Raw genomic sequence first — 25,190 nt, forward strand, 5'->3', positions numbered from 1 at the left:
TCCTTTCTCTGTAAATAGACAGTGATACTGAGATTCATACCATGTATTGTATTGTATTGTATTGTATTGTATTGTATTGTATTGTATTGGTAAATAGGAATTGAAAACAGCACATCCACAATTGGACTCAAGTTTCCAGTTTTTTAATGGCACACACCAATAAACAAACATTAGTTTTTGTTTTGTTTTTATAATCTTTTTATTCAGAGTGCCATACAGGATAGTTCATTTAGCCAGTGTAAAACTGTAGGAGGGGTAGAGGACTTCCAATGTAAGGTAATGCATTTCTTTGCTGCTAGAAAAGCTAGGTCAATGTATTTCTTTTGGTGTCTGTCCCAACCGTCCTCCCCGCCAGTGCCAAAAAGGCATAGGCGAGGGGAAAGGGGGACAGAAATCCCCAAGCAAGATGAAACAGCATCTACAATCGAATGCCAAAATGAGGACACAAACAAACATTTGTGAGAATTATTACATTATTATATACTGTATTGTTATACACTGTAGTTTGTTGGTGTTACTCATCCATTCCTTCAATATGATTGAATTACAAAACAAAGACAAGGACATCCGTCGATCCGTGTCAGTTTTAACAAGGAGGATGAGGATGAGGATGAGGTTCTGTTTCCCAAAATGAATGGAGCTGAAATGATTTGCTTCAAATAAAGAGGATGTTTCTTTACTCACATCCAGACTCCAGTCATGCACGCAACTCGCAACAGCATTATGATGATATGTCCCCCAACCAGACCCGAGGAAGTACCCCAGGAAAGACCCTCAACAGCATTATGATGTCCCCCAACCAGACCCGAGGAAGTACCCCAGGAAAGACCCTCAACAGCATTATGACGTCCCCCAAACAGACCCGAGGCAGTACCCCAGGAAAGACCCTCAACAGCATTATGACGTCCCCCAAACAGACCCGAGGCAGTACCCCAGGAAAGGCCCTCAACAGCATTATGATGTCCCCCAACCAGACCCGAGGCAGTACCCCAGGAAAGACCCTCAACAGCATTATGATGTCCCCCAACCAGACCCGAGGCAGTACCCCAGGAAAGACCCTCAACAGCATTATGATGATACGTCCCCCAACCAGACCCGAGGCAGTACCCCAGGAAAGACCCTCAACAGCATTATGATGATATGTCCCCCAACCAGACCTGAGGCAGTACCCCAGGAAAGACCCTCAACAGCATTATGATGATATGTCCCCCAACCAGACCCGAGGCAGTACCCCAGGAAAGACCCTCAACAGCATTATGACGTCCCCCAACCAGACCCGAGGCAGTACCCCAGGAAAGACCCTCAACAGCATTATGATGTCCCCCAACCAGACCCGAGGCAGTACCCCAGGAAAGACCCTCAACAGCATTATGATGTCCCCCAACCAGACCCGAGGCAGTACCCCAGGAAAGACCCTCAACAGCATTATGATGTCCCCCAACCAGACCCGAGGCAGTACCCCAGGAAAGGCCCTCAACAGCATTATGATGTCCCCCAACCAGACCCGAGGCAGTACCCCAGGAAAGACCCTCAACAGCATTATGATGATATGTCCCCCAACCAGACCCAAGGCAGTACCCCAGGATAGACCCTCAACAGCATTATGATGATACGTCCCCCAACCAGACCCGAGGCAGTACCCCAGGAAAGACCCTCAACAGCATTATGATGTCCCCCAACCAGACCCGAGGCAGTACCCCAGGAAAGACCCTCAAAAGCATTATGATGTCCCCCAACCAGACCCGAGGCAGTACCCCAGGAAAGACCCTCAACAGCATTATGATGATATGTCCCCCAACCAGACCCGAGGCAGTACCCCAGGAAAGACCCTCAACAGCATTATGATGATATGTCCCCCAACCAGACCCGAGGCAGTACCCCAGGAAAGACCCTCAACAGCATTATGATGATATGTCTCCCAACCAGACCCGAGGCAGTACCCCAGGAAAGACCCTCAACAGCATTATGATGATATGTCCCCCAACCAGACCCGAGGCAGTACCCCAGGAAAGACCCTTAACCCATTTCGGGCGGGAACCCCTTTTGGTGTTTTAAATATTATGTTATCATTTAGCTATTGAGAAATAGCAGATCTACAAGCCTGCGTGCTACGAGCTTGTAGGTCTGCTATTTTTTGAAAAACCGTGAAAATATTTATTTCAGAAAACTGGAGGATTTAGAAGAATTATTTTAAATTTTGAGGTCAGGCCTAAATGGGTTAATCAGATCGTCAGACGTCCCTTCAGTGGTAAGACAGCCAACAATGTAATAATTCCACCTCTGACACATACAGTACAGCAGCCAGACTGGACACTGGACAGTGCTACACAAACCCAGCCAGCTTCCCTGAGTGTGATGATGTGGTCCACTGCTACTCCGCAGGTTTCTGCTGCTTCAGCTAGTTGTAGTCAGGAGGTATTAATAAAATCTACCAAGAATTTTCTTCACCAATGTGTTTGTAAATGTGTCTACTAAAATATCCCACATTGGTTTCTATTCAACCACCCTAGGGGAATCTTTGACAACTAGGAGGTTTTCATGATTCTGAACCCATTCCAAGCATTAGTTTTGCACGAAAAACACTCCTTGGGCTAAATTCGGCCATAAATGTGCTGACCTCATCACATTTGTGATGACGGCTATGGCCGTTTTTAGCCCAAGGAGTGTTTTTCGTGCAAAACTAATGCTTGGAATGGATTCAGAATCATGAAAACCCTCTAGTTTGACATGTCACATGCTACTAATGAAATTTAGAACATTTTGCCTTAAATTGGTTGTTGATGGTAACCCAACTTTCAGCAGCTGTCAAAAATTCCCCTAGGGTGGTTGAATATAAACCAATGTGGGATTTGTTAGTAGACACCTTTACAAACACATTGGGGAAGAAAATTCTTGGTAAGAAATGTATTCCCAGATTTGACATTATTCTGATAATATTCCCTGACTATTGGACCTCTGCAGTGGATACTGGTAAGTTGAGCTACACCCCCAAGGCTAAGCCTAAAATGGCTTTCTTAATCAGACTGTGGCAGTTTCAGGTCATGCCCTTTGACCTCTGCAATGCCCCTGCCACTTTCGAGTGGTTAATGGCGAAGACGGCGATGAAAGGGTCACCGCAAAGCCCCGCCATCAAGGACTGGCTGACACCCTGGAACAGTGAAACCTGCAGGGTTTCCTATAGATCTGACGTTCCACTACCGGCATTCTGTCCAGAACTTTGAAAGGATTTCCAGCCAGCTAACAGCCGGAACGGACATTCCAGGAGGAGGAGGAGGAGGAGTGCCACACTGTCTTCCAACAGCTGCAGGAAACATTCACTGGAGACTGTCCTGGCAATACCCCGACCCGCCTGCCAAACCATTCATCATCATGGACCCTGAAGCCAGTGACATGGACCTCGGTCCAACATGGGGAGAATATAGAGAATCTACTACAGCTGCTCATTCAACTGTACAATGAGTGCAATGATTGCGTGACTCAACGGGAGCTGTTGGCGGTGGTTTGGCCCCTAAAGCACTTCCGTGGAAACTAAAGTGGTTCCTGCTATAAGGCACTCAACTCAGGTGGCGCAGGGGTAAAATAATGGAGTCTTGGGGGAGGGAAGACGGGTAGGGAGGGGGATCTTTGTCATTGCGCTAGGCTAGCAACTTCTACAGGCTGGTTTAAGTAGGATGGTACACTCCATTCTAGTTAAACGCCCTGCTGGATGGAAGCGCTACATCTTCGTGGGGGAGGCTACTCACTGGCAGGTGAGACAGTAGGGAACAATGGTAACAGAAATGTGAGGAGGCTATAGAGCGTCGCAGTCCCGCCTCCTACCCTGGACCAGGAAATGAAACCCAATGCATTATTCTCATAGACATTTCTTAAAGTATTTATTTAAAGACGGTTACGTCGCGGACAAGGCCAACTCGAGTCGTGACAACTCATGACAACACAAACAATATTTTGGACCAAACAAATAATTAGAAAGAAGAAAAAAACGGCAGGTTACAACACTTTTTTTGTTGTTTTTCTTCTTTTGTTGTTTCGTGTTGTCATGAGTTGTCACGACTCGAGTTGGCTTTGTCCGCGACGTAACCGTCTTTAAATAAATACTTTAAGAAATGTCTATGAGAATAATGCATTGGGTTTCATTTCCTGGTCCAGGGTAGGAGGCGGGACTGCGACGCTCTATACTCTAAATAAAATAAAATAAATGATAATAAAATAAATATAGCTGCAAGCAGCGATACGATGGGGTCAAGCCATAAAAGTAATAAAGCACTAAAGAAAAAAACCTATACACAAGCTATACGCAATGCCTTCGAATTTCGTGTTCCGGGCTGTCCACTGATTGGAGACTGGAGATGACATCAGGTTTTTTTGCTATGCTGATTGGCTGAAGGGGTTGTCTGTCAACGCTGTAGTCCCATAACCAGAGACTCCACTCGCATGAATGGAAATGCGATTTCAAGGGGAGTGTTTAACCAGGCTACGAAATTCTTTGACGTCGCTTTCTTGACGTCGTCAAAAGTGGATCGAGCAAATCATATAATTGACAATTGGGAGATCTAAAGGTCAGGTCTTTTTTTTTTTATCCCACAATTTTGTAACCCATTTTTTCACCCAGTGTCAATTATCTAATGTAATCCTGGGCGCTACACTCCCTCTGCCAACCTGGGGAGAGCAACGGACTGACCTCATGCTTCCTAATATGCATGAGAAGAGTTTCCCCGACCGGACGTAGCACGTGGAAGGAACACGTTATTCCGACCAGTTCCTTTCCCCTCCATCAGGCGCCCCGGCTGGCCAGGGGGAGGTAGTTTAGAGACCAGGATTACTGCATGTTTTTTGTGAGGGTACCTACCTACCCTAGGGGACACAGGGAGAACATGTGAGGGTATACCTACCCTAGGGGACACAGGGAGAACATGTGAGGGTACCTACCTACCCTAGGGGACACGGGGAGAACATGCAAACTCCAGGTCAGAGGTCTTTTGACGAATGACTGAGCTTCAGTTCTTGAGTGATCCCCACAATAGGCCTATCTCACAGCATTTCCCCGCCCCCTTTTAGAGCTAGTGGTGTTATTTTTTTTCTGGTCCATAGGCTTCCATGTTAAAAGAGGTATTTTCACAAGCCACAAACTACCGTTTTGTAAAGGTAAGGTTTATTCTACTTATTTGAGTTGTTATACCATTGTGTTTTCTTCATATTATTATCGGTCTTTGACATTTTAACATTAGGAAATGTACTTTCTCCAGAGAAAAAAAGTGTAAATGCCTAATGTTAAATGACACCACTATCTACCGGAAGTGGGCGTGGAAAGCGGGCTGTGAGATAGGCCTATCCTCTACTACCATATTGCAGAATTTCGTGGAAAACGACAGCCAAAACTGCGGTTCCTTTACTGTACTATAACCACGTGTCCCTGACCTGCCTCCAAACCTTCGAGGAGCAGGGTGGTTTTAGATGCTCCTGACCTGCCTCCAAACCTTCGAGGAGCAGGGTGGTTTTAGATGCTCCTGACCTGCCTCCAAACCTTCGAGGAGCAGGGTGGTTTTAGATGCTCCAAGTGTACAATTTCGAGCTGCATCACCAAGCAGGCCAGCTACATTGGAAGTCAAATGCTGCTGTTGTCAGCACTTGGATGAATGAAGCATACCAGTTCGGCACCTATGGCAGTGATTATCCAATGCAAGGACACTGCAGCATGCAGAGGACAGTGATGCACCTCCTGAACCCATTGACCAACAGTATGCGTGTGCGTTTAGGCAACCCCAGGGGGGCCCAGGGGGAAAATCTGCAACGTCGGAGTTGGAACCGGAGACCAATTGGGTCTCCATTGACCCGCGGAGCGCTGTTCAGAGGTGGACAGCCGCTGCCCCCAAACGTTAAGAGTATGAGTGCAAGTCAATGTAATGTCCACACACCAGCATAATATAAATGTGTTTGTTTGTTTGTTTCAAAAAATAGGAATTTAAAAACATTCCAAAAAGGTAGCACATCCAAAAATTAAACAAACGGCGGACAAAGTACTCACATTTCCATTTCTTTATTGGCACACACCAAAAAGGAACGCTTGCGCGTTTCGGCTATGCAGCCTTCATCAGACGCTGGGCGTGTTTGTTTGTGTGTGTGTGTGTGTGAGTGTGTGTGTGTGAGAGAGAGAGAGAGAGACAGAGACTAGTAGAGTAAACCAGTAAGGAACCATGCGTGTCCTTTGGAGTGTACATGTCAATGACGATGTGTTTTTGGGGGCGTATTTGTGCTGCCCATGCATGCGATGTGTGTGTGCATAGTGCATACACACACACATGCATGCGCCCACAGGCATCTGTATGCGTGCAACAGCACACATGTACAGTATTATGCTTGTGTTGGTTTGCCTGCTGTGAGTGACTGTGAGTGAATGAAAAAACAAAATGAGCCGAGACATTTGGGAGTAGCAACCTTTATTGAAGGAGCTCTTTCAACATGTATCCTCAGGTAAACATGGTCTTCATTGACAACATGGGAGGGGGTGGGGGTGGGGGGCATAGAGGCTGATACACTTATAGCACCAAAGATAATAACAGTACAGCAGCTACGGATGGACCACTGCTCACTACAGTACACCGGCCATAGCTACGGATGGACCACTGCTCACTACAGTACACCGGCCATAGCTACGGATGGACCACTGCTCACTACAGTACACCGGCCATAGCTACGGATGGACCACTGCTCACTACAGTACACCGGCCATAGCTACGGATGGACCACTGCTCACTACAGTACACCGGCCATAGCTACGGATGGACCACTGCTCACTACAGTACACCGGCCATAGCTCGATGTAAGAACTATCAGCACAGGGGAGCTAGCTGACGTATGTCGTGTCACAGGTCATTTGTCTTTGACGTTGTTTTTCATCTCTGGACAATCGGTCATAATAACAGATGTTTCCCTGTCTGATTGATGCTGTCCATATGTGTGTGTGTGTGTGTGTGTGTGTGTGTGTGTGCGCTGTGAGAGCATGTGTATGTTGAACAAGGGCTACGCTGCCACACAGATGACGATAAACAGCTTTCCGCCCGTCATTGGAACCAGTGACCCCATAAGGAGTGTTTACACATGAGAACAATCCCCCCATGGCCGTCTTTAAAAGAGTGATCTCCTTAGACATGCATGCACGCATGTACAGGTACGTGCACTTCACATACACACGCTACTATTGCATGCACACACACGGGCGCACGCACACACATATTTGCATGGATTGCACATGCTGCGTCCAGCTGTTCTGTTTTTCATGAGCACCAGGTGAAGATTAATGTTTCTTTAGTGGCTGCGTGTGTGTGTGTGTGTGTGTGTGTGTGTGTGTGTGTGTGTGTGTGTGTGTGTGTGTGCACGCGCAAGTGTGTGCGTGAGTGCGTGCATGCATGCGTGTTTTTGTGTGTAGAAAAGCCCGTCTGATGTCACGTCCGGCATTCCCGGTCGGTTTGGTTTGGTTTGATGATCTACAAGAACAATATTTAACAGGTCCACCTACAGACCCTGGACACAATCCTTCATGCTGGGGGGAGGTGGGGGAGGGCAGGGCCCCAGTCCAGGAGAGACCATGCATTCTTAACACGTAATCAGCCCCTAACGGTCGTTTTTTCAATGAAAACAATTGACCTTGAACGAAGAGGAGGTGAACAGGTCCAAAAGGCACAGCGATGCAGCTATAACATAGGTGTGTAAATCAACCTACAATGTGTACCGTTGCCACTATTAGATAGCCGAATAGCAGAAATAGCCGTTCCAACGACGGCGTTTCCCCGTCACATGGCAACACTTTGGGAGCTTGTAGATCTATTTTTGAATTTGTTTTGTCGAAGACTTCCGCCTATTATGACATCATGCCCAAAATAGGCTTTGGGCCATGGGTGGGCCATGGGTTAGCGTGGTTAGCGTACTCCGGTGTGGAAGGAAGGATAAAGTGTGGTGCTTATAGCAAACCAACGGCCCACTGCCAACGTCTCTCCAGGACTGGGAGCTGCCCCTCTACTTATACAGACGTTACCGTCTGCCAAACACACAATCGTTAGTCGTATTCTGACATAAAAATAAAAAAGCACTGAACAGTGTATTATAAATTGAGTGAAACCGAATACTTTGGTAATGGACCTAAAAAAACCTATAAAGCATGATTGTCCACATTGTGCGGAAGGCAGGTTACCCTCCCTGTGTTCAGGGCAGGTTACCCCCCCCTGCACTCAGGGCAGGTTACCCCCCCCTGCGCTCAGGGCAGGTTACCCCCCCCTGCGCTCAGGGAAGGTTACCCCCCCCTGTGCTCAGGGCAGGTTACCCCCCCCTGCGCTCAGGGCAAGTTACCCCCCCCCCTCAGGCCATGGAGACCCTGCGGGAAACGGTCTGGTGGAAGACGCCTCGCAGCAGAGACGCGTAGTCGGGCACACGGAACAGGTGTCGCTGGGCGAAGGTCACGTCGTCCCGCCTGCCGCGGCTCACCAGTGTGCGCAGGTTGACCTCGTTGACCTGCGTGCCCACGCTGACGACGTAGAGCTCCACGCCGGCGTCCGCCACCTGCCGCACGCGCTTCTCCAGCACGGCCTCCGTGACGCCCTGCGAGCGGCCGTCCGAGAACAGCACCAGCTTCTTCTTGCGGCTGCCCGCCGAGTCGCCGCGGCCCTGGAAGCGCTGCATGGCGAAGTTCATGGCGCCGACCACGTCGGTGCCGTCGTTCTGGAAGGCGGCCTCGCCCACGTGGAATGCCAGCTGCGTGAGGTTGGTGGTCATCTCCTGCTCCATGCGGGTGGTGCGGCTGTACTGGCCCACACCCACCCGGGCGACGGCGCGCCCCTTGCGGTCGGCGCTCAGGAAGCGCTCGGCCAGGCGGCGGACGAACGCCTTGCTGGTGTCGAAGTTCTTCTGGCCGACGCTGGCCGAGCTGTCCATCATCAGCAGGACGTCAGTGTCCTCCGCGAAGGAGACTGTAACGTACGGAACACGACAGGGGGTCAATAACGTGGCACCTTGGCCTGCCTCAGTCGTAATGACTTCAAGGACAGTAGATGTTTAAGCAAGAAAGACTGGGGGGGAGAATCTTCGATGAAGATGTAAAGAAGAAAAGCAGGGATCGATCGGAAAGGAGTTAGTCGACATTCAGGAGAAGAATGAGAAAAGTTAAGTCAAGGGCGATGAAAATGTGGCACGTCCCTCCATTGGCTCCCGATTATTTACTTATAAATCCCTAAATGACCTGGCTCCCCCATATATGTCTGAACTCCTACATCGCCACAACCCACCTAGAGCTCTGAGGTCTGCTGACCAGTCAATACTGTCCATGCCAACAGACCTAACCCGTAAAACAAGAGGTGACCGTGCTTTTGCTGTTGTGGCCCCAGGGCTATGGAACAACCTTCCCCCCCACATTCCTTAGAGACTTTTAAATCCCTTCTCAAAACCCACCTTTTCTCCCTCGCTTTTAATGTTGTCTGATAGTTACTCTCTTGTTCTTGAATCTAATGATTATGTATACTATGTTTTTTTTAATACTTTGTCTTTATACTTGTCTACTGTGAAGCACTTTGGTCAATTTCGGTTGTGTAAACGTGCTATATAAATAAAGGTTGATTGATTGATTGATATGTAGTAACAAGGGAAAACAGACTTACTGGGACATTTGTAGTTTGGACACTTCTTATCTGGTGTTGGAAGCAAGAGGGAAAAACGAATCAAGTCAGTTTATTTATATGGAATGATAAATGTGGCACCAGCTGCACTGACTGTGTGTTTGTGTTGTACCTTGACAGATGCTGGCGGTGAGGTTCTGCAGGAAGCTGTCGTCCAGGAGCTCTGCCCAGTTGTCCAGGACGAAGGTGAAGCCAGGCTTGTCCACGTCGCTCTGACACACCACGTCCTCCAGCTGCTCTTTGTTGGGCTGGCGGCCCGAGTAGTCCTTGACCCCGAGACCTCCCACCTGGAGGAACAGCACACAGCGCAGTGGTGTTTAAACAAAATGGTTGTTCTATCAGCACTGGAGGGATGGTTGGGGTCAGGGATCATCAATATGTCCGTACAAAGACAACTGTGACTAAATTTGACTGAGGGACTGCCATTGGATGTTTTTTTCACATCATATGAAAGCAGGGAATCATAGCTTCAAATAGAGATATTGGTTGTTCAGTTTGACCCACCAGTTTTGAAGTCTGGCGAAGTCTGATGTCTTGCAGAAAACAACAAGTTGAGAAAACAGGCTTGAAAGGTTCACTTCTGTGGTCTCTAACATTACACCTAGCTACATGTTTAAGCATTTATTTCATGTTTACATGTACATTTCAGCTGTGACACTTATTTCAGACATGCTCTAGTATGTGAAGAGTCTGCCTGTGCTATTAACTCATTAAAAAAAAAAAAAAATGGAATTTGCGCGATGGCAGTCTCTCAGTCAAATCTGGTCACAAATATGTCCGTGGAGAAGATGATCTTATTTTATTTTTTACACACCGTTATAATGTTCTAATTATTATTTTGATCATAAGGACCAATAGTCTCCAGGTTTTCTTCAGAATATGTACACTTATCACTTATTAACAATATACTATGACATATTAGTTTTGCATTTTGTATGTATGTGGAAAAAAAGGATTTATTTTCCCCACTTAATTTTTATTGAAGAAAAAAACAGACGGAATTTTGATAAAGATCCACCACAAGCAAACATGGCGATGACCCCTGGTTGGGCTGCTACAGTATATACAGTAGCACCGATGTCGTACAAATAATGTATGGTTCTTTATACTTCCAGGTTCCAAATGGACCAATATTGGACCATTCTCAGTGTTATAAATGGACCAGTAAACACTGAGAATTTTACTGTGTACTGTAGGTTGGTACATTTGTGTATTTAGGTATTTCATTTAGTGAACAAAAATGCAGGCCAGAAATCAGCTATTTGAATAGAATGGACAGCATTTGTTTTAACGTGTTTTAACCCATGTTGGGCGGGAACCCCTTTTGGTGTTTTAAACATTGTTATAATTTAGCTATTGAAAAATAGCAGATCTACAAGCTCGCAGCGCGCCACCGAGTGGCGCGCTACGAGCTTGTAGGTCTGCTATTTTTGAAAAATCGTGAAAATGTGCCTCAAATTTGGAATATATTTTTTCAGAACGAACGTTTTTAACTCAAATCTTTGCTTCTGGAGGGTCCCTGGAACAACATATTTTCAGATGGAGGTCTCGGAGGCCAATTACAGATCATTTTTGGGGTCCTTGCATGAAATATTGAGTGATATAGGCCTAGAAACAGGTATTTCAGAAAACCGTCAGGATTTAGAAGACACTTTTTTCAGGCCTAAATGGGTTAAGCGCCAGAGGGGTGGGAACTGACACAGGCGGGGGTTCGAATTAAAGTTGTCCGTAACAGAAGACTTTAGTACCATAAATTAACTTGAGATTTGTTCTTATATAAATGGGTCGACTCCAAGAGGCATTATTTAACAATCATTTGCGAGAAGAAAAAACCCTACAAGTCAGGTCCGTAAGAGGCACTCATTATCCCACAAGCATCGTAAAAGCTTACACAGTAAACTCTGAGTAACATTTGACTCTGGAGTTAAATAACAGTGTAAAAAAGGGTTAATTAACATTTATGGGTCAATTTTGACACTCTGGGTTTAGGACTCTCGAGTCCTAAACATGCCTATTCTGGAGTGAACATTCTCACGAAAATAGTCAATCTACAAAGCTCACAGCGCACCACGTTGTGACGCGTTGAGAGCTTGTAGATCGGCTATTTTCGGTGAAGAGATTGGGAGCGTGTGTGAAGTGAGGGCCTGAGGGGCGCTCTAATCATCATACATCATCTCATTCTGGCCAATCACAATTTGCGTACTCACTTTTCCGTCTTCACTTTTCTGCCCTCACTTTTGTCTTCAATAATGTGCTTTGCTCAGCCAATCAAATCATCGCTATGGGTTGATCAGCCAATCACAAGTCAATGTTTGTGTTCACACAAACGCAGAAAGCTGGGCATAGCCTCAAAAAAGTGTTCCAAGTGCAAAGCCAACTCCGGTCAAGTTTACTAAAGAGTAGAGGGTTTAAGTAATTACAGGTTACAGTCTTAACATGCGTGTGTCCTTGTGTATTACGTGTCTCTGTGTCCATGAGAGCCCTCACAACAAGGCACTGTGCTGGACTGAGTATTGGAGTGTGTTGAGCCTCACCCTGATGAGAGCCCTCACAACAACAAGGCACTGTGCTGGACTGAGTATTGGAGTGTGTTGAGCCTCACCCTGATGAGAGCCCTCACAACAACAAGGCACTGTGCTGGACTGAGTATTGGAGTGTGTTGAGCCTCACCCTGATGAGAGCCCTCACAACAAGGCACTGTGCTGGACTGAGTATTGGAGTGTGTTGTGCCTCACCCTGATGAGAGCCCTCACAACAACAAGGCACTGTGCTGGACTGAGTATTGGAGTGTGTTGAGCCTCACCCTGATGAGAGCTCTCACAACAACAAGGCACTGTGCTGGACTGAGTATTGGAGTGTGTTGAGCCTCACCCTGATGAGAGCTCTCACAACAACAAGGCACTGTGCTGGACTGAGTATTGGAGTGTGTTGAGCCTCACCCTGATGCCTTTCCCGCAGAGCGTGTTGAGGGGAACCGTGTCCCTGCTGATGTCGGAGCGTCCGTCTGTCAGCACCAGCACCACGCGGTTCTCCTTGGTCAGGCGGTTGATCATGTTGTTCAGAGAGAACTGCAGGGCCTCGCCCGTGTATGTGGCCTCGGCCAGCCAACGCAGGTTCCTCACAGCCCTGCACGCACGCACGCACACACACACACACACACACACACACACACACACACACACACACACACACACACACACACACACACACACACACACACACACACACACACACACACACACACACACACACACACACACACACACACACACACACACACACACACAGACAGACAGACACACACACACGGGAAGAGAGATGGCCTAGTCTTTAGTAACGGTTACAGTAAACCGGATTGTGTGTGTGTGTGTGTGTGCGTGCGCTAACTCACTGTTTCAGCTCGGTGAGGGTCTTGATGTTGGGGTCTCCGAGCTGGACAGCTTCTTGGGCCTTCTCTCCACTGTACTGAACCACACCTATCCTGGACTCATTAGCCCCAAACTGGAAAGAGAAACAGGAAAGGATGAGTGAGTGTTTATGTGAATGTTTGTGTGCGTGCGTGCGTGCGTGCGTGCGTGCGTGCGTGCGTGCGTGCGTGCGTGCGTGCGTGCGTGCGTGTACGTGCAGGCACATGTTTTCCTCTGTTAACATTTCTGAGCCACACCCACCTTAAGTAATTATATCCACACTGGAATGACAGCGTCATTGGCGTGATATAAAAGTAAGTGTCCAAACCATGAAGAAAAAATGTTTTCTCCATTCACACATTTCTATTTTGAGTTCTCTGTCCACAAAGCAACACTCCCCGAGTCCCCATGCAGCCTCTACAGCTTTACAACACGGTGGAGCATCTACGCCTTTACAACACTCTGGAGCGCACACCGTATCATCACGTTAACCTAAACAACCCCTCGTGGGTCAAACAATGGTCACTCTACAAAGACGTGTCACTATAAAGGGAACGAGAGTAAGGCCTGATTTACGCAGCTGCGCGCATGTGTGTTTTGCACGCCCCAAAATAGCCGAAGACCTTGCAGATTGGCCATTTTCGGCTCATGGCAACCATCGTACGCCGGCCGATGGTGGTTCAGTCGATCTTTTCTGGATCAGGGCATCAGTTGAAAATCTCGAAAGTGGTCGCGGCCGACCCATCGTTAAGTGTCATGCATTTTCAGAGCACGTTTACTTAATGATCAATCGATGAACTGCGTTCCGGCATGGATCAATCGAACTAACGCGTATAAATTAGTTTCTATTCATCGGTATCACAAAGAAAACCCTTTTTTTCCTCAACGTTTTTATATTATAATTAAATCTAAACCGAGAACTACTCCATGTTCCATGCAGCTGCTAACCAGGTGCTGCAGATTTATCCTGGCTAATAAGCCAGACCGAATCAACCGTTGGCAAAAGAAAATTGCCTGTGATTTGAGTCTGGCTTATTAGCCAGGCTACTGCAGATTCCCAAGTACTGTGAACACAAAACTCAGGTCGAAAGTCATGGCCGAGATTATGTTTTGCACCAACTTACTGTGTGTGTCTGACCAACATATCCATCTTTAGAGCCCTGAGAACGAAAATACATCGCTTGGATGCACCTGGGACGTATCCTCAGTGATGTATCCCAAGGTCATCGGGGTTTCGGGTCTCGCGAACATCATACCCCTCACTCGGGTGACCCAGCCGGGGTGATCAAGTCCCGACTTACGTCCCAGTAGCACCTAGTACCCTCGATCAGACCCACTAGGGAAAGACCAGGGCCACACAATCCGTTGGATCCACTCCGGAACTACTCTGCCGGGACTGGGAGGTACAATTCTGTCATATGGAGGGACTAGGCTCTGTGGGTTGACTGCTCTAGCGGAGCAAAACATTTGAATAGACATTCAAGCTAAAATAAATATTAAATAAGGAATTAAATAAGACACAAATCAGCCTCACTGACTTTGACTCCCTGGTCCTTCATCAGGCGGTCTATGACGGTGACGATGAAGTCCTTGGCCAGGGCGAAGTTGGCCGAACCGATACTCTCTGAGCTGTCCACGATAAAGGCCAGGTCCAGAGGCCCGCACTTACACTCTAAAGCACACGCACGCATGCACGCACACACATGCACACACACGCACGCACACGCACGCGCACACGCACACGCACACGCACACGCACACACACACACACAATTACAGTCAGTAATCACACAAAACAATCAGTACAGTAGAGATAAGTATAGGGGAAATGCTTAAGATTGGCCAGCGCCATCTGTTTCTAATTGGGTGGGGGGGGAAAAATAATATAAAAGGATCTGGTAGGTGGAGATCAAACTTACCACAACACGCTGTGAGATGAGGGAGGAAGCACCCCAAAAAAAGAGAAGCAAAAATAAAATTCATTAATCAAGAGTTGAAATTTAAGTTAAGCCAACATAACAATCTCAACCTGTACATTCTCGGGTTTCCACCGAATGTAAATTCTGGCAGTGGGCTGCTGAAGTAAAGAGTGTGTACTATGTTTGTGTATATATATACGATACGTGTGTGTTTGAGTTTGTGTTTGTGTCTGGAATAATGTGTGCAACTGCATGTTCACAGTTCGAGGGCGGACTTACAGCAGAGCTTCATGATGATATCCAGAATCTCACATTCCTGAAGAAGACGAAGAACAAAAAGGAGAGGTGGAATGTGTGTTAGGCTAGGGTATGGTGCGGCGTGGTGTAGTGTAATATTACATAGCATTACATAACTCACAGGAGAGGTGGAATGTGTGTTAGGCTAGGGTATGGTGCGGCGTGGTGTAGTGTAATATTACATAGCATTACATAACTCACAGAGCACATGGACACAACTTGAGGTCTTTCCAAAACCAAAAAAAGAAAGAAAAAAAACATCTTGAATTGAGCTTTACTTCAGAGACAGCCTCTCGGTCATATGCGGCGCTTATTGTGTCCAGGAAATTGGCCCCGTGGCTCTGACTTGCAGTATCAACTTCAAGTGCAAACCAATATGGCCACAGGGGGAATTAAGTCTTGGGTACTTAGACGCCCAGCCCCGTGGCTATGGCGAGTTCAGGGGTGAAGGAGGGTCAAAGGTATAGACTTATTACATTTTTTAACTTTTTTTTACACTCACATCGGTTCCTGGTGGTCCTGGAGGCCCAGGAGGTCCCTGGAGAACGAGAGATTACAGACAGTGAGAGATGCAGAGAGCGAGGCAGGGAAAATGAGGGGGGAGTGGGGATGAGTGAGTCACTATCGTGTATTTACCAGTATAAAATCATCCAGACCACTGTTTCTCCTCTTGACTGATCATAAACTGACTGCATGGTTAGAACTGGGGCTAACTTACAGTAAAGGAGAAAACAAATTTAAAATCCCTGGGCCTTGAATGTGATGATGTTTTAAGAGGAAAACCGTAACTCCCTTTGAATTCGATGCAAACCAGAATCCGAGTCATTTAACCCACATCCATCCCCACCCACACGCTCAGCCCAAACTAGAACGACAGCTCAACAAGAAACTGCACAGTTCTGTCTCCCTGACACACCATTCTTGCGCTGCTTGAAGGGCAGAACGCATCTGTTTTGTTTTAACAGACACAAATTTTTCACTTTTAAGAGTTATTTTATTTTGTGTGTGTGTGTGTGTGTGTGTGTGTGTGTGTGACAACGATGGCAGGCGCACGCCACACACACACACACACACACACACACACACACACACACACACACACACACACACACACACACACACACACACACACACACACACACACACACACACACACACAGAGAGAGAGAGAGTGAAGCGAAACAGCAGTTAATTGTAGACTGGAGGATTCATCCCACAGACATAACTCAAACTGTTCCTGCAGAAATATGCAGCGGAGCCACAAGCCAGAGGAGAGGGGGGGTGAGGGGGGAAGAGGGGGAGTGAGGGAGAGGAGAGGGGGGAAGAGGGGGAGTGAGGGAGAGGAGAGGGGGGAAGAGGGGGAGTGAGGGAGAGGAGAGGGGGAGTGAGGGAGAGGAGAGGGGGAGTGAGGGAGAGGAGAGGGGGGAAGAGGGGGAGTGAGGGAGAGGAGAGGGGGAGTGAGGGAGAGGAGAGGGGGAGTGAGGGAGAGGAGAGGGGGGAAGAGGGGGAGTGAGGGAGAGGAGAGGGGGAGTGAGGGAGAGGAGAGGGGGGAAGAGGGGGAGTGAGGGAGAGGAGAGGGGGAGTGAGGGAGAGGAGAGGGGGAGTGAGGGAGAGGAGAGGGGGAGTGAGGGAGAGGGGGGGAAGAGGGGGAGTGAGGAAGAGGAGAGGGGGGAGAGGGGGAGTGAGGGAGAGGAGAGGGGGGAGAGGGGGAGTGAGGGAGAGGAGAGGGGGAGTGAGGGAGAGGAGAGGGGGGAAGAGGGGGAGTGAGGGAGAGGAGAGGGGGAGTGAGGGAGAGGAGAGGGGGGGAGTGAGGAGGGGGAGTGAGGGAGAGGAGCACAGCGAGTGGAGCAAGGGAAGAAAATTGAAAAGGTTGGAGTTCGAGGTTTGATGGAATGAGGCCCAGGAGTTCAGGTCTTCACGCTTATTCTACATCAGTGGTTCTCAAAGCTTCTCATGTCAACGGCCACTAAATTAATATGTATCTGACCTGAGATCAGATTCTAAAAATGTCTTCTACATCCTGACAGTTTTCTGAAAAAGCTATGTTTCTATGTCAGTGGTTCTTCGATTTTTCAAAAATAGCAGACCTACAAGCTCGTAGCGCGCCACTCGGTGGCGCGCTATGAGCTTGTAAATCTGCTATTTTTCAATAGCTAAAGCATAACATAATGCTAACACCAAAAGGGGTTCCCGCCCAAAATGGGTTAATGTGCATTTGACCGCAGACCCCCCCGTCTGAAAATATATGGTGCCAGGAACCGTCGAACAAGATTTGCGTTGTTAAAAAAACATTTCAAAAACAAATATTCCCAAAAATCTATAACCTCACAACAACACAATGAATCATGACGCGTTGTGTGAGCTTGTAGATCTGCTATTTTGCAATAGCCAGTGTATGTACAGTAGCAGGGTTAAAATAGTCAATGAAATCTTTATTCTATATATTAACACATTTTGCCCGGGGACCCCCTGGAATCCCTTCATGGACCCTTGGGGGTCCCCGGACCCCACTTGGAGAACCACTGGAGTAAGAGGAGAGTGGTGATAATTGGAAAGGTCAGAGTTGAAGGATGATGGAATGAGGCCCATATGAGAACAGGCCTCCATGCATATTGTACATCTTAGGGGCGACTCGCACCTTCGCATCTAGCATACAACATTGATGCATGCTAGATGCATGCAAAGGGTTTGTTTACATCTTGCCCCAATGCATTTCCAATGGAAGTCACATGGTTTGACACAACATTCGTGTTGTACGGCTTTCGGCTGTGTTTCGACTGCCCCCCACCCCCTCATACACAAATGTTGTGTCAAACCATGTGACTCCCATTGGAAATGCATTGTGAGCTTGCATCAGTCAATAAGTCTCATGCATCAGCCATACATCAGTCTGTTGTAAAGGTGTGAGTCAGGCCTTACAGGAAGGGACCAGCCTTTTGTTTTGTGTGTCACTTCAACCGCCAGCTGATGCACTTGTGAAAGCATGGAAGAAGTATGTTGACATACTTTTTTTGGGAAATGCTGCGGTATGTGTGCACGTTATGTGTGCACGGTATGTGTGCACGGTATGTGTTGCACGTTATGTGTGCACGGTATGTGTGCACGGTATGTGTTGCACGTTATGTGTGCACGTTATGTGTTGCACGTTATGTGTTGCACGTTATGTGTGCACGTTTATAGAACTGGGGAGGGATTTACTTTGGAGGCAGAGGTATTAATCCCTCCCTGCTATGTCTGGACTTGTACATGCACTCTGAAGCACACGCACCTAAGCACACACACATGCATGTATGTATGCACACACGTTCGCATGCACGCACGCACGCACACATGCACACACACACCCAAACACACGCACGCACGCACGCACGCACGCACGCACGCACGCACAAATCATCAGTGTAACCAAATTGACATTTACAGGTCTATTAGGGAGGTAAATTAACACTGAGGATTTTACTTTGATGTTTTTTTTGCCATTCTTACCGACTTGCCCTCGCCTCCTCTGTGACCTTTGCCCCCTTTTAGTCCCGGTTCCCCTGGCAGGTTGTTCTGTAGACAGAAAGAGAAACACAGTGTGAGAGAGCATCAGAAACACCGTGTGAGAGGGTCAGAAACACCGTGTGAGAGGGTCAGAAACACTGTGTGAGAGGGTCAGAAACACCGTGTGAGAGGGTCAGAAACACCGTGTGAGAGGGTCAGAAACACTGTGTGAGAGGGTCAGAAACACTGTGTGAGAGAGGGTCAGAAACACTGTGTGAGAGGGTCAGAAACACTGTGTGAGAGAGGGTCAGAAACACTGTGTGAGAGGGTCAGAAACACTGTGTGAGAGGGTCAGAAACACTGTGTGAGAGAGCATCAGAAAAACTGTGTGAGAGAGCATCGGAAACACTGTGAGAGAGCATCGGAAAAACTGTGTGAGAGGGTCAGAAGCACCGTGTGAGAGGGTCAGAAACGTGTGAGGGCTAATTGTCCATTTTAGGTTTTCCTGTTGAGCAGTTTGTATATCAAGGTCAGGTTATGATTTATTAAGAGCAGAACTATGTTGCTGTTATGTTTCCATAACAGCCCCTAACTCCTCACCAGCAGATCAGTGAACTCCTCACCAGCAGATCAGGTCATGAGCACAATTCAACTGTGTCTCCCCATGCACTCCCCAAGTGTTCTATTTAGAATTTAGAATAGTAACTAGAAACAAATTTCAAGAAATTTGACTGGGTGCCTGCAGCTCGCCAAGTCTGTGCAGCATTTGAGCCACGGACCACCATTTGATGACATTTAGCCTCTCAGACCCTGTAAGGGTCCATTTGGTTGACTTTCAATGGGGTATTTTGTCTAAGTTTATTGCACATTACGTTGCCACCAACATTCTAATGCTAACATGCTAACATGCTAATACTAACATGCTAATGCTAACATGCTAATGCTAACATGCTAACATGCTAAAATGCTAATGCTAACATGCTAATGCTAATATGCTAATGCTAACATGCTAATGCTAACATGCTAACATGCTAATGCTAACATGCTAATGCTAACATGCTCATGCTAACATGCTCATGCTAACATGCTAATGCTAACATGCTAATGCTAACATGCTAACATGCTAATGCTAACATGCTAATGCTAACATGCTAATATGCTAATGCTAACATGCTAATGCTAACATGCTAACGCTAACATGCTAATGCTAACATGCTAACATGCTAATGCTAACATGCTAATGCTAACATGCTAATGCTAACATGCTAACATGCTAATGTTAACATGTTAATGCTAACATGCTAACATGCTAAAATGCTAACGCTAACATGCTAATGCTAACATGCTAATGCTAACATGCTAAGGGGTCCATTTGGTTTCGCTCAGGGGGGGGCGGCCCGGTTCCAGCGAGCCGCCCCGCGTCTGAAACGGTTGAGAAATGACAGAGTTACGTGTTTCCCCGATTTTCTCCATTGACTTTCAATGTGTGTGTGTGCATGCACATGTGTGCATGTGCGTGCATGTGCGTGTGTGCGCTTGTGTGCGCGTGCGTGTGTGAATCATTAACAAAGTATCATTTTCACCTGGGCTAGTCTATGCGAATGCAAACAGTATTGAAAGTTAAAAGCACAGTGACTCTCAATGAGATTGTATGTCCGAACAAATTGCTCTATCGCAAACAGTAAAAGTCGAATGCGATTTTTGTTTTCGCCGTGAGTGACCCGAGACATTGAGGTACGCCGTGTGCGATCGTGGTATTGGTACGATAAAAAACGTGGTTATGAGAGCGAGTTAAGAATTGTGTTTGTGATGAAAAAATTGCTGAGTCATTCAGGCAGTTAACATGGAGTTTTTGACACATTATGATGGTACACCTGTCGCTTTCAGGGCTGTAGTTCACGTACTGTATGTATCTGGACTTTGGTTGTGACATTGGGTGAAAGAGGACGAGTGTGGCTACAAAATTACCGAAACCCATGCGTGTAAAGTGAATATTTTGGCCGTGAGGACGATTTGTTCGGAGAATTTCGGTATAGTCTTCACATTGGCTTCTCACTCTGATCCGCTCTCTCTCTGGGCGTGCGACACTCTGAGTCGAGATTATTGCTCAGACCACACACACTTTGAACTGCGATAGCGGGCAAACCGTGCAACGTATTCGAATTCCGTCTGAACCACGACAAAGTCGATGGCCTCGTGTGCTGTTTGACCAGTACCAGTAACGTGTCGTTTTCTGTTTTTCCACGCGTTTCTCCATCGACTTTGAATGGGGCATTTTTCGCGTCGTTTATTGCGAATTACGTGGGCACGGTAACGCGAATCGGAAAGAAAAGCACAAGCACACCATTCCCGGCCGAGCCGCACGTTTTGATGTATATATTGTGGGGCTTTGGCAAACCGTGCGGCCGGCCATAGACGTCGAAGTTTCGCGTATTGATAATTATTACGATTAAGTATGCGTTTTAGATTTCAACCTGTGTTTCTGCCATTGCATGGCAGGCACCCAGAATTATTATGTTTTTATGATGATGGGTATATTTGTATATTTTATCATTTTTGTCTACTCCGAGCTAAGGCTGTACCTTAGCCCTTTTTTTTGGACTCGAACTTCGGCAGGAATTTCCGAGCGAACATCCGGACCATTTGTTTCCAATTAATTAAAAAAATAACCTTTGAGATATCCGTCTCGATCATAGCGCAGCACGTCTCCCCTGCTCTTTATCAATCTCTCTCGTCTCTCCCAACACACACACACACACACACACACACACACACACACACAAACACCGTCAAGTGGCTTCGCAAAAACAGCTGATCTGCAAGCTCGCGTGAGCTTGCTGGCAGGCAGCTAAAACAGCGTATATTGCTCGTTATTATTTTGTTCCACCTGTGTATTCTGGGAGGCGCATTGAATTGAAGTGGGAACAGGGCAAAAGCAGATCCTCCGTGACCGTTTTGCTTAACAATGATCAGAGTTCCCTACTTTTTGTGATGTGATGCTAGAGAGCATATGCTAATATATCATGGCCCCTGTCAGCGATCATGCTGGTGTGTGTGTGTGTGTGTGTGTGTGTGTGAGAGAGACGCGTCAGACATTCCATTCAATTCACCTCAGCTGCAGGCCAATCACCAAATTACAAGCACGGGAGATGGGACAGCAGAACTAGGAGATATTTCTTTAAAAAAATCATAACTTCTGACAGGAATGCACTAGAAACTTACTTTTTTTGACATGCTCATATCGCATTCTCGCCGAGATATATTTTCGAGTTAATAAAAAAAGGGAAAAAATAATAATATTTTTTATTTAATAAAAAAATAAAAATAAATAAAACGAATGGTTCAAGCCCATTAATTAAGATTCGAGTGCCAACCCTAACGAGCGAACATTCGAACCTTGAATGTTTGGGGACAGCCTTACTCCGAGCACACACCAAGCCAAATTCCACAAAAAGGGTGCTCATGGGAGCGCATATCTCTGCCTGCCCTTGTATCGGGTCCTTCATACAGTACATGCATTGTATTATCGATACTAGGCCGTGCTCGTTGGACATCGATCTATTTGGGAACGATGCAAGGCGGGAACATTGCAAATTGGGATACATGCATTGCCAGCCCCCCCCCCCCCCCCCCCCCGGTTATGCAAAGTGTCTATCTGTGTCACTTTTATTATGCACCTACAGTATATAGAGATCTATGTATATTTTAATTATTTGCCTATTAGCAGTAGCCTCGGAAACCCAGACGTTTTTATTTCCAGGGAGGAAAAAAAAGTCTGGGTCCGAGTCCACTTCAATTCGGCATAGAGTACAATTTACAATTTAGGCATTTAGCAGACGCTCTTAATCCAGAGCGATTTACATTAAGCAATAACAAAAGCATGGCATACATCACATATATAAAAAGTAGTTATCATGAATCATGCCTAGACTAAGAACGTAACAGTGGAGTATCTATGTAAACTATACATACTATACTATATAATATATTATACATGTGTACTATAAAGTGCTATGACTACATAAAGTGCAATTCTAGAGCTGTCTACGTAACAAGCTATAAGTCTGTTTAAAATACTATCTAAGTCTACATAATGTGCTATCTAAGGGGCTAGGCTAGGGCAAGTGCTACAGGCCATGGTGGAGTCTGAAGAGGTGGGTTTTCAGACTACGGCGGAAGATTGGGAGTGAGGCTGCAGTTCTGACTGTGATGGGAAGTGCATTCCATAGTTTTGGAGCCAGAAGGGAGAAGAGTTTGGGACATGTGGAGCGTTGTCCCGGCGTTTTTAGTGAAGGTACCTCCAGCTTCCCTGCGTTGGCTGATCTGAGTGCGCGGGAGGGTTTGTAGGGTACGATCATACTTGTGAGATATGGGGGGGCCATGCCTTTGGTTGCTTTGAATGCCAGCATCAGAGTAGCGCAAACATCGCTCACTCTGCTGATTTCTGATCGTCTGCACCTTTGTTAAATTGACACACACACGCACACATGTACACACACACACTGTCTGTCGCTCTAAGTAATTAGTCTCATGTCCAGCAGCTGCGCATAGTTTCTCCCGGTGGATCCTGCCGGGAGCTGCCTATGCCATAAAAAGCATAGGTGAGTTCCAGGCTAATTAGCAGTGTGCAGAAGAAATGTGATGCTGATCGGTGCAGTGCTGTGCGGGAATAGCTGCGGACAGACAGAGACAAAATCATCATCTCCACCCCGTCTTCGGCCTGGCGGAGATACTCAATGGTTCATTGAAATGGTAATAAATGAGGAAATCTGGAATCTCAGTAGGGTGTCTGTGTGGCTTGGGCAGAAGCCATGACAGATTAGCCTGGCTAATAAGCCAGACTTTTTTTTTGCCAACGGCTGATTCGCTCTGGCTTAATTATTAGCCAGGCTAATGAAAGATTTGGACGATAGATGAGATAAATGTGTCCTGTTGTTAACTTCTGCCAACCGCATAGACGCTGAGAAATTTGTGTGTGTGTGTGTGTGTGTGCACGTGTGTGTGTGTGTGCGTGCGCGTGTGCGTGCGTGTATGTGTGTAGGGGTATCAAGTGGAAATGTATCCTCAATTTGTGATTTGCCTGCCAATCAGCGCATATGAGTCTCATTAGGGACGTCTATAAATTAACATCGCTTCAGTTACTCTGAATGTCAACACTGTATTAATCCTCTCTCTGACGGTTTCCATTCCATAGCTATCGTTCGCCACCTCCCCCCCCAAAAAGGAGAAAATAAATCATTGTGAGAATGTCACTGAATGCAGTTCAAATCTCAATCTGAGTCAGATCAGCGCTACAGTACCACTCTCTGTCAACAACGTCCAGCTGCAATGAGCAGGAGAAGTCCAACTCTGCAGCTGCTCTCCTGTGTCCGTGACGCATAATCAGTGGGAGATTATGGGCCAGATACTGTAGATAAAGCATGGATAATCAACGGCTTGTTGCCGCTCTTTATAAGCGGTTTGTCGAAGACTCAAAATTATCCCCACTTTTTGGGTTTTTTTTCCCACAGTTAGATCTACTTAACCCATTTTGGCCTGACGTCGAAATTAAAAAAATGTCTTCAAAATCCTGACATTTTTCTGAAATACCTATGTTTCTACCCCCAGAATTATCTGTATTTGGCCGCGGACCACCATCTGAAAATATGTTGTTTCAGGGACCTCCCCCAGAAGCAAAGATTTGAGTTAAAAAAACGTTCGCTCTGAAATAAAATATATTCAAAGATTTGCGCTACATTTTCACGATTTAAAAAAAATAGCAGACCTACAAGTTCATAGCGCGGCACTCGGTGCCGCGCTATGAGCTTGTAGATCTGCTATTTTTCAATAGCTAAAGTATAACATAATGCTTTAAAACACCAAAAGGGGTTCCCGCCGAAAATGGGTTAAACGTGGGTGAGGGAGTGTGGATGTGGACTAAACTGGCTAACTGGGAGAATGGATGTTACCACAAAATGACAAGTTTAGAGAGAGCAGCGGAGTGTATCCTGTAACTAGTAACCAGGGACTAGAATCACTAGAAATAAACAAGAATGACATGCGTATCATTAAGGTGCCAGGTGGTGAAACAAGCGCTCTCCGTTGTCCATCTGTGCCCCTTTTTTCCTTTTTATATTTTTCCCATATTATTATAAAAAAAATTTAAAGTGTATGTTTCTGTGTCACTACCTCGCGGCCGTTGTTTGCGTGGTTCAATCACGGTGTTTTGTTGTGGCTTTCCTGCTGTCCAGTTAGCTCATAACATTAGCCGCTGCCAGTAGCTTCCAGCTGCGGCGGCGTTGGGTTTAAAGGAGAATTCCATGCTAGAAGGCTTTCTTACCTTTATTTGTAGTTGTTACGTCCCCACCAAAGAGGTCCAGGTGTTATTTTGTGCAAAACCTCCTTATTGGCTATTTCCCCTACCATAAGCCCTCAATGAATTG

General features: G+C 46.7%; 1 protein-coding gene across 1 annotated transcript in view; it reads right to left on the reverse strand.

Annotated features, from left to right (window-relative positions):
• Window positions 1-8,339: 8,339 nt before the first annotated feature.
• The window catches only part of col6a1 (collagen, type VI, alpha 1), a 47,197-nt gene continuing 30,346 nt past the window's right edge, over window positions 8,340-25,190 (reverse strand). The window contains exons 26-35 of the mRNA XM_079498443.1: window positions 18,772-18,837; window positions 15,788-15,823; window positions 15,268-15,304; window positions 14,989-14,997; window positions 14,608-14,741; window positions 13,054-13,163; window positions 12,602-12,788; window positions 9,775-9,949; window positions 9,645-9,674; window positions 8,340-8,960 (exon numbers count right to left, since the gene is read on the reverse strand). Of these exons, the coding sequence (XP_079354569.1) occupies window positions 8,353-8,960; window positions 9,645-9,674; window positions 9,775-9,949; window positions 12,602-12,788; window positions 13,054-13,163; window positions 14,608-14,741; window positions 14,989-14,997; window positions 15,268-15,304; window positions 15,788-15,823; window positions 18,772-18,837 (1,392 nt within the window). The 3' untranslated portion in view covers window positions 8,340-8,352. The remainder of the gene's footprint in view (window positions 8,961-9,644; window positions 9,675-9,774; window positions 9,950-12,601; window positions 12,789-13,053; window positions 13,164-14,607; window positions 14,742-14,988; window positions 14,998-15,267; window positions 15,305-15,787; window positions 15,824-18,771; window positions 18,838-25,190) is intronic.

Source organism: Electrona antarctica, assembly GCF_951216825.1.
Source record: "Electrona antarctica genome assembly, chromosome: 1".
NCBI lineage: Eukaryota > Metazoa > Chordata > Actinopteri > Myctophiformes > Myctophidae > Electrona > Electrona antarctica.